Raw genomic sequence first — 14930 nt, forward strand, 5'->3', positions numbered from 1 at the left:
CAGGGTAAGGGGGGTGCTTTCCCTTCATGGGAAATGCCATTGTCCTGCATGCTTTTGATTGACGGCTCTAGCAGTCCTCTGGCCTGGGGGCGCATTTGGTGCAGAGAACTTCATATAAAGGGTACACTAGATATCACTCTACGAGGAGGATGGACATACTGCTCGCACATGCTTTTAGCCTGGCCAGCAACCTATGCGTGTTTCTACTGCTTTACCCCTCACCTGTCTAGCGCTATCAGACCTCTAGGTTGCCCATACAAATGTTATACTAAGGGACGACCATACAAATGGCATAATAAAGGTAGACAGTGTATGTATATGTAGACTTGAGAGCTTTCAACTCTCCTCCAATGGCTGTTTTTGGGGAATGAGGGATTGGGCATATTAGATTTCAGCATTCCCCATCCTTTGAGCCGCTGCAGAAAGCAAATTGTTCATGCAGGGAGTCAGGAGACATAGCTGTGACTGCTGAACAAGCCTTTGGCCATTTTTAGGGCATCTATAAACAGCTTGTATGGGGTTTTATAGTCCCATATCTATATCCCGTATACCTTTTTGTTGTTTCAGGGTCAGGAGAGTGATTCATCAGAGACTTCCGTGCGTGGGCCCAGGATTAAACATGTCTGCCGGCGAGCTGCAGTGGCGCTGGGACGTAAGAGGGCAGTCTTTCCAGATGACATGCCCACTTTGAGTGCCTTACCTTGGGAAGAGAGAGAGAAGGTCCTGTCTTCCATGGGGAACGATGGTGCGTCTGCCTAGGATGTAACATCACCGACGCCTTTTATGCTTTTTCTTGCCTTTCATCATGAACGTGAGTTCTTTGAGGTTATAATGGTTTCCTTAAGTTTTCCTAATCTGTCTGCCCTTTCAATGTACAGACAAGTCCTCCATCGCTGGCTCGGAAGATGCTGATCCACCAGCGCCACCCCTTAAACCCATTAAGCAAGTCACCCGTAACAAAGTTCCACAGGAGCCCCCAGTGAAGAAGGGCAGGCGCTCTCGACGCTGCGGCCAGTGTCCGGGCTGCCAGGTGCCCGATGACTGCGGTGTGTGCACCAATTGCCTTGACAAGCCAAAATTTGGTGGCCGCAACATCAAAAAACAGTGCTGCAAGTAAGAATGCTTTGTAATAGTTTAAAAAAAAAGTACGACCAAGATGGTAAAAATATTTCTAATACTTTAAAAAGTTTTTTTAGATAGTTAGAAGAAAGTTTCAAACAACTCGTTTCGACCTCAAATGACATTTATTACATTTTTATTTAGGAGGTAAAAAACGAAGAATATTTGCAATGTACATGGTGTTAAAAAAATGATCCAGTCAAGTGCTATGACCGTTTCTTAAAAAGTAGGCGCAACTTGGTGTTGAAAGTGTATAGCAGCACGCAGGTCCATCTAATAATGTAAATGCTGGTGGTCACACGTGCTCATTATTTTTTATTTCTGTGAAGGATGAGAAAGTGCCAGAATTTGCAGTGGATGCCCTCAAAAGCTTATTTACTAAAGCAAGCGAAGGGTAAGTCAATGCTAGTGATTCTTCACTTTTAATTTGATTTTTTTCCTTTAAAAAAAAAAAAAAAAAAAAAAATCTCAAGTTTTATTATATAATTAGATATAAAAATATATGTATAATATTATAAAAGAATTATATATTTGTTTTAAAGCGGCAAAAAGAAAAGAGAAGAAATCCAAAATGGCTGAAAAGAAGGAGGTTGTTGCTGTCAAACCTTCACTAGAACCTGTTTCCAAGACTACTGTAGCACCAGAAACCATTCCCCCATCTCCTGTCACAGAGGAACGTCCCCTTACTCCTCCTCCCCCGCCACCAAAAAAGAGTGATCCTCCAAAGAAGGTTGTAGAGGAGAAACCGGAGGAGGAGAACCAACCTGCACTTACCAACGAGGTCAAGCAGTCTCCTGCTGTACGAAAAGTCTCAAAGCAACTTTACCCGCAACCTCCAGTCACTCAGATCCCTGTCCAAACCAGTCCACCAGCAACACCCTCTCGTAAAGAAGCCCCAAGATTAGCTTCTCCTGAGCCCAAGAAGAAACAGCCTTTTGTCCTTCCAGAGACGGGTGAGATAAGTTTACCATTAACAATGTGTATTGAAGTCATTTTTTTAAAAAAAACTTTGCTGATTATAAACTTTATGATCCAGATAGCATCCACCCCTGTCCTCTAAGGCCATGTGCACACGTTGCGGATTTCTTGCAGAAATTTCCTGAAGAAAACCGGAAATTTTCTGCAAGAAATCCGCATTTTTTTTTTTGCGTTTTTTTTCCGTTTTTTTTCGCGTTTTTTTAGCATTCTGCAAGCGTAATTAGCTTGCAGAATGCTAAAGTTTTCCAAGCGATCTGTAGCATCGCTTGGAAAACTGACTGACAAGTTGGTCACACTTGTCAAACATACTGTTTGACAAGTGTGACCAACTTTTTACTATAGATGCAGCTTATGCAGCATCTATAGTAAAAGATAGAACGTTTAAAAATAATAAAAAAAATAAAAAAATGCTTATACTCACCCAGACATCTCATAAGCGGCGTCCGTTCGTCTTCCTATAGCTGGTGTGTGCGCACAGGGCCTTCCGTGACGTCACGGTCACGTGAGCGGTCACATGACCGCTCACGACCAATCACAGGACAGTGACGTCATCGGCAAGGTCCTTCGCCGCACATCAGCTACAGGAACCGAACGGCAGCGTGCAGCGGTGAGGCGGGAACACTGCGCGGGACATCGAGGGTGAGTATAGGACTATTTTTTATTTTAATTCTTATTTTTTGACCAATTATATGGTGCCCAGTGCGTGGAGGAGAGTCTCCTCTCCTCCACCCTGGGTACCAACCGCACATAATCTGCTTACTTCCCGCATGGTGTGCACAGCCCCGTGCGGGAAGTAAGCAGATCAATGGACTCCTAGGTGTGCGGAATCCCTGCAATTCCGCATTTTTAATGAACATGTTGCTTTTTTTTCCGCTATGCGATTTTTTCGCGGAAAAAATCGCAACATTTGCACAAAAAATGCGGAATACCTTGTAAATAATAGGAGGCATATGTTAGCGTTTTTTTCGCGTTTTTATCACGTTTTTATAGCGAAAAAATGCGAAAAAAACACTAAAAATCCTGAACGTGTGCACATGGCCTTAGGGAGTTAAGATAAGTAACAGCCTACACTAATTCCCAAAAAAACTCCCAGATTAGGATTTCTCCTACGCCTCATTGGGGGACACAGGACCATGGGTGTTAAGGTACCGTCACATTAAGCGACGCTGCAGCGATATAGACAACGATGCCGATCGCTGCAGCGTCGCTGTTTCGTCGTTGTGTGGTCGCTGGAGAGCTGTCACACAGACAGCTCTCCAGCGACCAACGATGCCGAAGTCCCCGGGTAACCAGGGTAAACATCGGGTTACTAAGCACTGGGCCGCGCTTAGTAACCCGATATTTACCCTGGTTACCATTGTAAATGTAAAAAAAAAACAAACACTACATACTTACATTCCGGTGTCTGTTGCGTTCCCCGGCGTCCGCTTCCCTGCACTGTGTAAGCGCCGGCCCTAAAGCAGAGCGGTGACGTCACCGCTGTGCTCTGCTTAACGGCTGGCCGGCGCTGACAGTGCAGGGAAGCGGATGCCGGGGGAACCGACAGACACCGGAATGTAAGTATGTAGTGTTTGTTTTTTTTACATTTACAATGGTAACCAGGGTAAATATCGGGTTACTAAGCGCGGCCCTGCGCTTAGTAACCCGATGTTTACCCTGGTTACCAGTGAAGACATCGCTGAATCCGCGTCACACACCGATTCAGCGATGTCAGCGGGTGATCCATTGACGAAATAAGGTGCTGGCCTTCTAGCTCCGACCAACGATGTCACAGCAGGATCCTGATCGCTGCTGCGTGTCAAACACAACGATATCGCTATCCAGGACGCTGCAACGTCACGGATCGTTATCGTTGTTAAGTTGTTCAGTGTGAAGGTACCTTTATGCTGCTGCCACTAGGAGGACACTAAGTAAACACAGAAAGAATAGCTCTTCCCCTGCAGTATACACCCTCCTGCTGGCTCTCAGTGAACCAGTTCTTGCTTAGTGTCTGTAGGAGGCACTTGGGTCTGTTTCAGAACCCACCGTTTTTATTTAAATTTTTGATTTTTTTGTTCTATTTTTTCCTTTAATGGAGCGAATGGGGCGACGGATCCTTTCTGGGGTCCGATCTCCCCCGAACTATCAACAGGCAAGTACGTGGAGAGTCCCTCCCGTATCCTTTCCTGCAACGTTGGATGCCAGCCCTGAGCTCATCTTGCGGGCGACTGTTCCTTCGCGTTCCGATCTCGCCCCTCCATAGCAGGCGACCACATGGAGTAGCCCTCCATCTACCTCTCCTGGAGCCAGGTGCATAGCCGGACATATTATGAATGGCGTCCGTGCAGCCCCCCTCTGCATCACCACTGATATAGCGGATGACGCATGGCGGCAGAAGCTCTCCACCCCCTCCCTGACTATGGCGATGGTGGATTGAGCACCGGCCCACCGTATCTACCGTGAGTACACTGCGGGGGCCGAGGCACAGGGGGGTCCTGGTCCCCGTGGTATGGGAGGTCCGCACCTTAAAGCCCAGGTCCGTGGGTGGTCTGCAGTGCAGCAATTTCTTCAGAGAGTGTGGCTTAAGAATGGCGCTAATGGCGTTTGCGGCGCTGCAGGCCACAACCGCAGCTTTAAAATTTAGCCCCCGGCTTTTCCCTTTCATACAGGCCGGAGTTTTGGCCACGCCCACCGGCAGTTACCACCGCCCACTCTTTTTGGCGCTTCTCGTTCCCTGAGAGAGACTTTCACTTCCTGATCTCGGCGGCCATCTTGGTACACCCACAGGGCTGATGTTGCAGCGCTGCTCCAGCATTTTCAGTCAGCCTTCAGGATTAGCGATTCCTGTGCATAACTCCCGTGGCATCACACTGCGGACCTCCCCTGGGGACTCAAGACTTCAGAAACATAGCTTAACCCTTCCCCTGCTAGTAAGTGCTTTCCTCCAGGCTTTACTATGTCTCAACCAAAGCCTCACAAAAAGTCTGGGAAAACCCACACTGTATTTTTCACTGCATGTACCTCTTGTAAGGTATCATTACCCCGGGTTCACAATACTGCATTATGCACAGCTTGTGAACCGGTGACGGCTCAGGAACCACCTGTTGCTGATACTGAACCCAGCGAGCCTAGTCCCCCTGAGTGGGCTACCTCCCTTTCCCGGTCTATGGTATCCCTGGCAAAAGCGTTAGAATCGTTCCAAGACCCTTCCTCTAACCAGGGCACTAATACGCTTCCGATGGTCAGAACCCCTCATACTCCAGGGGTCGTACCTTGCCGAGGAGTTCTCACTCTTCCAGGAAAAGGACTCATGCCATATCCCCAGATCATCACCGGTTTTCGGGTTCTGAGAGCTCCATTTCTCGCTCCCCTTCCATTGGGGCTAGTAGAGAACCTTTTTCAGAGGACCATTCTGACACGTCCCTAGATCAGGAATTTCATCACGTTCAGGAGACTCTCGACTCTCTAATTGAGTCAGTGAATAAGGCTTTGAGACTTGAGGAACCCTTATCTAAAACGGATCATGCCGTGTCCTTTAAGAGAACCAAACGAGCTCAGAGTGTTCGCCACTCATCCCGAATTTAAGCAAATTGTTGAATCTCACAGGATCCGTCCAGATAGACGATTCACAGGGCAGAAGCCCATGGAGTCCTAGCATCCCTTTGCCCAGGATCTAAGAAAAGATTGGTCACAATCTCCCCCGGTAGATCCTCCGGTATCGCGCCTGGCTACGAAATCTGTTTTATCCTCGGAGGGCGCCTCTATTAAAAATCCAACCGATCGTCAGATCGACAATATGGCGCGTTCAGCTTTTGAAGCCTCAGCGGCCACACTCTTTCCATCTTTTGCCACTACGTGGGTGGCTAAGGCTATGACCCACTGGGCTGAGGTCTTGTCTTCAGCAGTACTGGATACCAATCTTCCCCCCGAGATAGCAGACCTCGCTACTCAGATTGCCAAAGCTGGAGATTTTGTAGTGACTGCGTCCCTGGATGCCGCTGACTGCGCTTCTCAAGCAGCAGCAAATGCCATCACCATCCGGAGGTCCTTATGGCTCAGGGACTGGCGTGCGGATTCTACTTCCAAAAAGTCATTCACTTCTCTCCCATATCAGAGCGGTCGCCTTTTTGGCGAAAAGCTCGACCAGTTAATTTCTGACGCCACTGGAGGGAAGAGTAAAATGTCTTCCACAACAGAGACCCTCTCAGTCTTTTCGGAGGCAGACTTCCTCAGTCGGCAATGCCTCGACTCCGGGGAGTGGTCTCTCCATCCGGAGATCTTCCACTAGATCTGCTCTCGTTGGGGAAGCCCGGACGTGGATCTGATGGACTCACAGCTGAATTCCAAGGTTCCAGACTTCATGGCTCGGTCCCACGATCCGGCAGCCATCAGGGCAGACGCTCTTGTGGCATCATTTTCGGCTTCCGTACATATTTCCCCCGCTTCCTCTCCTGCCGAGAGTCATCAAGAAAATCAAAGCGGAGAGGGTACCGGTAATCCTTATTGCGCCAGATTGGCCGCGCCAGGCGTGGTACTCAGAACTAGTTCAACTAGTTGCCGACATTCCCTGGCGATTACCGAATCACGCAGATCTGCTATCTCAAGGCCCCTTTTGCCAACAGAACTCAGAGGCCCTGTGTTTGCCGGCATGGCCGTTGAGTCCTGGGTCCTAACCCAGGCAGGTTTCTCTCCAGAAGTCATAGCTACCATGATCAGCGCTAGAAAGCCTACGTCCATGCATATCTATCATCGCATTTGGAAGACTTCCTTTTCATGGTGTAGCGACTGAGGACGTTCTCTACATTTGTCCATCCATTCCATTCTCCAGGTCTTACAAACGGGTTTGGACTTGGGTCTCGCCCTTAGTTCTCTCAAGGGGCAGATCTCAGCCCTGTCTGTTCTCTTCCAACGCAGGATTGCCAACAGATTACAGGTGAAGACGTTTATTCAGGGGGTCTCCCATCGGGCGCCCCCCTATAGGATGCCGTTGGAACATGGGATCTTAATCTGGTCCTCGGAGTTTTGCAACAGGCTCCTTTGGAACCTCTACAGGTTTCCCCGTCTTTCATGGAAAGTTGCTTTTCTAGTTGCGGTCACCTCTATTAGACGAGTCTCCGAGCTGGCGGCTCTGTCCTCTCAAGTTCCGTTACTGAATTTTCATCAGGATAGGGTGGTTTTGAGGACATCCCCGTCTTTTCTACCGAAACTTGTATCCTCTTTTCATCTCAATGAGAAGATTATCTTACCGTCACTCTGTCCGGCACCAGTCCATCGCATCGAGAAGGCCCTTCACACACTGGATTTAGTGAGAGCTCTTAGGAGATACATCTCGCGGACAGCCTCTTTCCGCAGGTCAGATGCCCTATTCGTTCTCCCGGAAGAACCGAGGAAAGGATTTCCGGCTTCCAAGGCGACAATAGCCAAATGGATCCGTTCGGCTATTCAAGAGTCCTACCGAGTCAGAGGTCTTCCTATCCCAGCAGGGATTAAGGCTCACTCCACTCGGTCAGTGGGCGTGTCTTGGGCCATCCGGCACCAAGCTTCGGCAGCACAAGATTGTAAGGCTGCGACTTTGTCCAGCCTGCATACCTTTACAAAACATTACCATATTCACTCTCAGGCCTCGGCAGATGCGACCGTCGGCAGACGAATTTTGCCGGCGGCCATGCCGCATATTTAACTTGTGGGTACAAGCAGCAATTACAGTTAATTGTTTCCCACCCAGGGACTGCTTTAGGACGTCCCATGGTCCTGTGTCCCCCAAAGAGGTGTTGGAGAAACGGAGATTTTTGTGTACTCACCGTAAAATCTTTTTCTCCGAGCCAGTCATTGGGGGACACGGCACCCACCCTGTTAGCCTATTGGCTTTGGTTTTGTTTTGAGTTATCTTGGTTTTGACATAGTTCATCCTTGTTAAATGTTAAGCTCCTACTGCTTTGTTACCGAACTGGTTCACTGAGAGCCAGCAGGAGGAGGGTGTATACTGCAGGGGAGGAGCTATTCGTTCTGTGTTTACTTAGTGTCCTCCTAGTGGCAGCAGCATAACACCCATGGTCCTGTGTCCCCCAATGATTGGCTCGGAGAAAAAGATTTTACGGGAGTACACAAAAATCTCCTTTTTTTGAGTTGGGGAAGAAATGGCATTTTGCCCTTCCATAGACTGGTGGGTTAAGTTTACCATAAGTTATGCTTGTAGCGCATTACACTTGGCATACACCCCCACTCTCTAAGGGAGTTAGGTAATGCAATAGACAGACCAAACTAGTCCAACTGGTGACGTTTAAATTATTTTAGTTATTTTTTTAAAAACTGTTGATCGTAGTGAAACACATTATAAGCTTATTCCAGATGTCATACACCCTTGTGTTCTAAGGGAGTTGGGTAAGGTAGTAGACCATTATTTCTAATGGTTACAGATTCCATAATGACAGGTTTGTTCCATAAGACTAGTGCTGGCAGCAAAAAGTGAGGCCGAAAACTACAAGATTGTAATAGTGGATTTGCAATGGCTATTTATCGTGATCAAGTGTTCCTAGGAATGTTAATTTCCCAATAATACAGTGAGATTAATCAGGCTGGGCTGCATATCACCCGCCAGTTGAGCAAAAAACATCTTTTCATCAAGTAAATAGATTTTTAAGCTTGGATGAACGTGAGCGAGCCAAAACTGAGGTTCTTTTGGTCAGAGGTCAGTGCCTAACTGCATAATGGCAGCTATCAACTCAGATGCCTCTATCCTTGGGAAGCACAATTTCCAATTGCAAATCAGGGACACAATTTGGGTCTCAACCGTCATTCAAAATCCAAATGTCAGTTGTTATTAAGTGATCATTTTTCCTTTCTTGGGAACATTGCCAAAATTAAAAATATTGTTCCAACAGAAGATCTTTTAACATTCGTACATGGCCTCATTGCCTCCTATTGGAGAAGTTCTAACTCCAACTTAAAAGTTTCTACGATTCATTCGGTGGCTGTGAGGGCCAAGAAACACAAGCATGTGATTTTCCTAAACTCTCCAAAGAAAATCTGAAGTGTCATTTTATTTATACCCGTCATGATTATAGGAGTATTGTGCAGAAATTTAGGTTTTTTTAACATGCTAGCAAATACATTGGTACTTAATAAGTTACTCTGAAATCTGCCCGGCTCACTGCACCTTACTGCAAGGTTTCAACCCCCCTGGTTGGACTACAGTAAATGACTTCTGTGTAGATTTTAGTCGAAAACGCCGCAGCTAGGTTACTAACCGGTCAACCTTGACATTCCCCAATGACACCAATCCTCTGCACACGGCACTGGCTGCCTGACAGATTGAGAATAACTTTTAAAACTTTCCCGATGTCTTTTAAAGTCATGGACAACTTAGCCCCTGGCTCTTTTGAAGGATCTACTGAAGCCCTACACTCCTTACTGACTGACCACTCAGATCCCTATAAATCATGTTTGACTTTTTTCTCTTGCATTTGGTACTGTGCTGTGTTCTGCATTAGTAGAGGAAATTCGTGAACTTGTTTTTGTTACTTATTTATTTTTTTACACTTTTATTTTTCTCTAGGTATTGAGCAAAGTAAGCAGAAGAAACTGGCTGCCAGACTAGGGGTGTTTCTGAGATCGAAATCTAAGGAAAAGGTAAGCCTGGGACAGGTTGATATACCGCGCCAAAGTACATAGAATTGTCTAAAATTATCACCTTGCACAATGCGTCTCTTAATATTTATTGTCTGTGGGATTGGCGGAGGTGGCCGGGTACAGCGCTCTTACATCTCCGGCCGTCACACAGACAGTGAGTGCAAAAAGCGCATCCATCGCTCCATTCAGGACATCAGGGACCCTCAGAGTGTCATCGCGTTTTCCATGGATAGGTAACAGCTTGCTAAGTTTGCACAACCCCTTTTAAGAAATTGATCGTCCAGAATGGATGTGGCCAATCAGATCTTTTAGGCAGTCTATCCTCTCATCAACTTGACAGACAAAACGGGTATGCAACATTATTAACCCCACGCTGCTGCCGTCCAGCAGCCGTCCCTTTTTTTTTTTTACAAGGAATCCTGGACTATTATAGTAAAGCACCTACGCTATTCAAACCGGCACATATTACCTATATATACTCGAGTATAAGCCGACCCGAGTATAATAATAATAATAATTTTTTTATTTATATAGCGCCAACATATTCCGCAGCGCTTTACAACTTATAGAGGGGACTTGTACAGACAATAGACATTACAGCATAACAGAAATAACAGTTCAAAACAGATACCAGGAGGAATGTGGGCCCTGCTCGCAGTCTTCCAAACTATGAGGAAAAGGGGAGACACGATAGGTGGATGGTAACAATTGCATATATAAGCCGACCCCCCTAATTTTGCCACAAAAAAACTGGGAAAACTTAATGACTTGAGTATAAGCGTAGGGTGGGAAATGCAGCAGCTACCGGTAAATGTCCAAAGTAAAAATAGATACCAATAAAAGTTAAATTAATTGAGACATCAGTAGGTTGTGTTTTTGAATATCCATATTGAATCAGGAGCCCCATATAATGCTCCATAAAGTTTATGATGGCCCCATAAGATGCTCCATATTAAAATATGCCCCATATAATCCTGCATAAAGGTTAATAATGGCCCCATAAGATGCTCCATAGACACATTTGGCCAATATAATACTGCACAAATGTTGATTATGGCCCCATAAGGGTATGTTTCCACGGTAAGTAAACGCTGCTTGTTTGACGCTGCAGCGTCAAACAAGCAGCGTCCAGATGTTCCAGCATAGTGGAGGGGATTTTATGAAATCCCGTCTCCACTATGCGTGGAAACCCGCACGCGGCGGCCCTGCGACTCCGGACATGCTGCGCGTCTTTTCAGATCGCAGCATGTCCGTACACCTTGCGGGGACGCAGCGTCCCCGCAAGGCATATCACAGGGCCCTATGGCGAGGGGTGCGATGATCCCGGATGTGTACTGTACACATCCGGCACCATTGCGTCCCAGAAAGGGGGCGGGGCTTAGCGCCGAGCGGCTTCGCCGCTGCGGCGATACCGCCGCCCCTCCGGACCATGGAGCCATACCCTAAGATGTTCCATAAAGATATTTGCCCCATATAGTGCTGCACAAATCTTGATTATGGCCCCATAAGATGCTCCATGAAGATATTTGCCCCATATAGTGCTGCACAAACGTTATGGCCCCACAAGATTCTCCATACAGACACTTGCCCCATTTGCTGTTGCTGCGATAAAAAAAAAAAAAAATAAATCACATACTCACCTCTCCGTCGCTCAGGCCCCCGGCACTTCCAATATTCACCTGACTTCGTTCCGGCGCCGCTCCATCTTCAGCGTCTTCTGCACTGACGTTCAGCAGAGGGCGCGCACTAACCACGTCACCGCGCCCTCTGACCTGAGCGTCACTGCAGAAGACGGAGCGGCGCCCGGAACGGGGAGCAGGTGAATATCGTGCAGTGCTCCCCCTCCCCTCACCTACTCCTGGCGTGGTCCCTGCATCCCCGACGCCGCTGCTTCTTGCTGTACTGAGCGATTACCGTTACCGCTCATTACAGTAATGAATATGCGGCTCCACCCCTATGGGAGGTGGAGCCGCATATTCATTACTGTAATGAGTGGTACCATGTGACCGCTCAGTACAGGAAGAAGCTGGGGCGCCATTAAGCCAGGGACCTGCAGAGACCGCGCCAGGAGTAGGTGAGTATTATTACACAGCCCCCGCTCCCCCTCCCCTGCCGACCCCTGGGTATGACTCGAGTATAAACCGAGAGGGGGACTTTCAGCCCCAAAAAATGGGCTGAAAATCTCGGCTTATACTTGAGTATATACGATACTTGTCACTATTGTGATTCGATTGCAAAAAATATTTTTTTTTCCCCATTTTTTTCATACGAAAAGCAAAGATTTGGAAATGTATTTCTATTTTTAATCCACCCTTAAAAAAAAAAAAAAAAAAAAAAAAGTAGCAAGAGTAAAAAATTTGGCTTTGGGCTTGAAAGGCTTAGCTCCGTTCTTTTGCAGGACAAACCACTAGCTCCCAGCAAGCCGGACGTGAATTTTAACCTTCTGAACACCCTGTGTAATGGCAACGGATCCAGACAGAAGCCTCTCTCCGACGGCGTGCACAGGATCCGTGTAGATTTCAAGGTTTGATATTACCTTGGATCTCCTTTCATACTGATTTCCTGCAGGTAGAGGTAGTGATACGGCAGAGAGGGCGCCGTCACTCCCTCACTCGGGACCTAATTTGCTGTGTTTGTATTACAGGAGGATTGCGAAGCCGGAAATGTATGGGAGACGGGTGGGCTAAGAATCCTGACCACCGTACCCATCACCCCACGTGTAGTTTGTTTCCTTTGTGCCAGCAGTGGGAATGTGGAGGTGAGAATTCTAACTTTCTGTTTTAAGTTTTTATTTCACTCCTAGAGTAGAAACATTTGTAAAATTAGAAGATTTATTATCTTTTGTTTTGTGAATTAACCTGCACCAGGGACAATATGTGTCCAATGTGTTTAGGGAGTTGCACTAACAATTGTGCTGTGTCAGATTTGGTGCAGTTTATTTCTACATTCTCCACGTTGCTCTGAGTTTGCAATACAAACTGCTAATATTATTCAATGGTTCCTGATGAGGCTGGTGAACTTACTGTGAAATTCTATCTCAGATTGACCGTGTAAACATTTTTGAAAGTTTAGGGTGAGTCTACACCCAATTTAACCCGATTGACATTTCCTCAGTGGCTATCCCTGGAGTTGTGGGATCTCTGCCCATGTAGCCTCATTAGTGTCCCTCCCCATGCTCCTGAATCTGCACACCAAACTTGATTTTACAACTCTTCAGTGTCCCTCCTCCCTGCTCCTGACTCTCCACCCACCTAGCCCGATGACAGCTCCTCAGTAACCCTCCTCCCTGCTGCTCCATAATCTGCAGCCACCTAGCCCAATAACAACTCTTCAGTATCCCTACTCCTGACTCTCCACCACCTAGCCCGTTGGCAGCCCTTCAGCGTCTCTCCTCCCTGCTCCTGACTCTCCTCCCACCTAGCCCGATGACAGACAGCTCCTCAGTGTCCCTCCTCCCTGCTCCTGACTCTCCATCCACCTAGCCCGATGACAGCTCCTCAGTGTCCCTCCTCCCTGCTCCTGACTCTCCACCCACCTAGCCCGATGACAGCTCCTCAGTGCCCCTCCTTCCTTCTGTTGCATCGCCATCCATCTAGCTTAATGATGGCTCCTCAGTGTTCCTCCTCCCTGCTGCTGGTATCTTACACTGCTCAGTACAAGCTGCATCTGATTTACAGGCTGGATTGAATTTGACTGGAATACACTTAAACTCATGAGCTCTCACTCTATGACTATATAAAATGTTCGTCTTGATTTCAGGATTATTCAGCCATTCTGACATGGATTTTTACAGTAAGTGCACAAGCCTCATCAGGTCTAAGATCTAATAAATGAATATGTGCAGCTTGCATTGTTAAATCTGGTGACAGATCTGCTTTATCTGGATGAGAATTTAATAATTAAAGTCAAATTTAACTGGTCTAAGTGTTTTTCTTTTTTTTTTTTTTTTTTATTACATCTATAAGTTTGTGTTCTGCCAAGTTTGTTGTGAGCCTTTTCACCGCTTCTGCTTGGAAGAAAGGGAAAGGCCATCTGTGGACCAACTGGAGAATTGGTGTTGCCGAAACTGCAAATTTTGTCACGTGTGTGGTAGACAGCAGCAGGTCAACAAGGTACGTATATGTCGGCGACCTGAGGATTTCATGTATAGGATTAAAGTTAGAAAAACTGCTTTATGTAGAATCCTATGGGTAACTTACTATTATAATAAACTGTTTAGTAGTTCTACGTGAAAAATTTCCTACTAAGAAAATGACTGCATGGCTCAAGGACTTGTACTTAGATCTGCAGGAAATAGGATGGACTCATCAGTGCACCTGTTTTGTCAAGTCGCTCGACCACTGAATACAATGGGGGAATCGATTTAACTTATTTTCCTAAACAGATTCGGAAAAGTGGGTAATCATTTCACAAATGCACCCCAATGAGCGTTGAGACACAAATGGGGTGAAAACTTTCTTTCCCTTTAACATGAAGTCTAATTTTTTTTTTTATTATATATTTATTATACATAAAATAAAATGTCCTGTGTATTCTGTTGAAGAGCTAAAGCAAAGGAACATAGCTGCTTATAAAGGGTTAATCTGGTAATAGGAGGACACGGCAGCTTGTAAAGGGTAAATCTGAGTCTTACTACATCCTGCACAGATAGAGGTAAATTTTACAGAGAAGGCTGTAGGATTCACTTCTGCTGCTGAAGAAGAAATACTGAATTAGGAAAAGAGGAGAAAAGAGTCTCTGATTGTACTTGATACAGAAAAATGTCCCCAATACAAGATGGAGAAGGATTTCTAGCCATGGTTGTGATGAATCCTTCTGAGAAACCATAAGATCTCAAGCTCGTGAAAGACTAGACCTTGAAAGAGAAGGATGTCATTATGAGGCTGGTGACAGGGGACACTGCTGAGAAAACACATAACATACCCCATAAAAGCCAGGACCGAAGAGCACGAGGGAGCCGGAGAGGATTTCTCAGGAGCGAGGAACGTGCATTGAAGAAGCTTTGTGGCTGGCAAATCGCACAATGGAAGTCTTTGGCAAAAGGATGGATGCTAAAGAGGAAACATCAAACAAAAGAAAACCTGGCCAGGAGAGTAGTCCTCCTTAGGGTTAGGAGAAGGGGAGAAAAATTCCCATAAAAGAGGCAAAAAATATAAGAGGATTATAACAACTCTCCTGGAAAAGACTCCACTGGAGGGAAGAATGAATTCTGGGCCAAAGTAGCG

At 46.4% G+C, this 14930-nt stretch overlaps 1 protein-coding gene across 1 annotated transcript in view; it reads left to right on the forward strand.

Moving 5' to 3' along the window:
• Positions 1 to 14930, forward strand: part of KMT2A (lysine methyltransferase 2A) — a 91390-nt gene that overhangs the window by 25304 nt on the left and 51156 nt on the right. The window contains exons 4-11 of the mRNA XM_077249930.1: positions 568 to 745; positions 879 to 1113; positions 1449 to 1513; positions 1662 to 2072; positions 9632 to 9705; positions 12104 to 12229; positions 12350 to 12463; positions 13671 to 13817. Of these exons, the coding sequence (XP_077106045.1) occupies positions 568 to 745; positions 879 to 1113; positions 1449 to 1513; positions 1662 to 2072; positions 9632 to 9705; positions 12104 to 12229; positions 12350 to 12463; positions 13671 to 13817 (1350 nt within the window). The remainder of the gene's footprint in view (positions 1 to 567; positions 746 to 878; positions 1114 to 1448; positions 1514 to 1661; positions 2073 to 9631; positions 9706 to 12103; positions 12230 to 12349; positions 12464 to 13670; positions 13818 to 14930) is intronic.

Source organism: Ranitomeya variabilis, chromosome 4, assembly GCF_051348905.1.
Source record: "Ranitomeya variabilis isolate aRanVar5 chromosome 4, aRanVar5.hap1, whole genome shotgun sequence".
NCBI lineage: Eukaryota > Metazoa > Chordata > Amphibia > Anura > Dendrobatidae > Ranitomeya > Ranitomeya variabilis.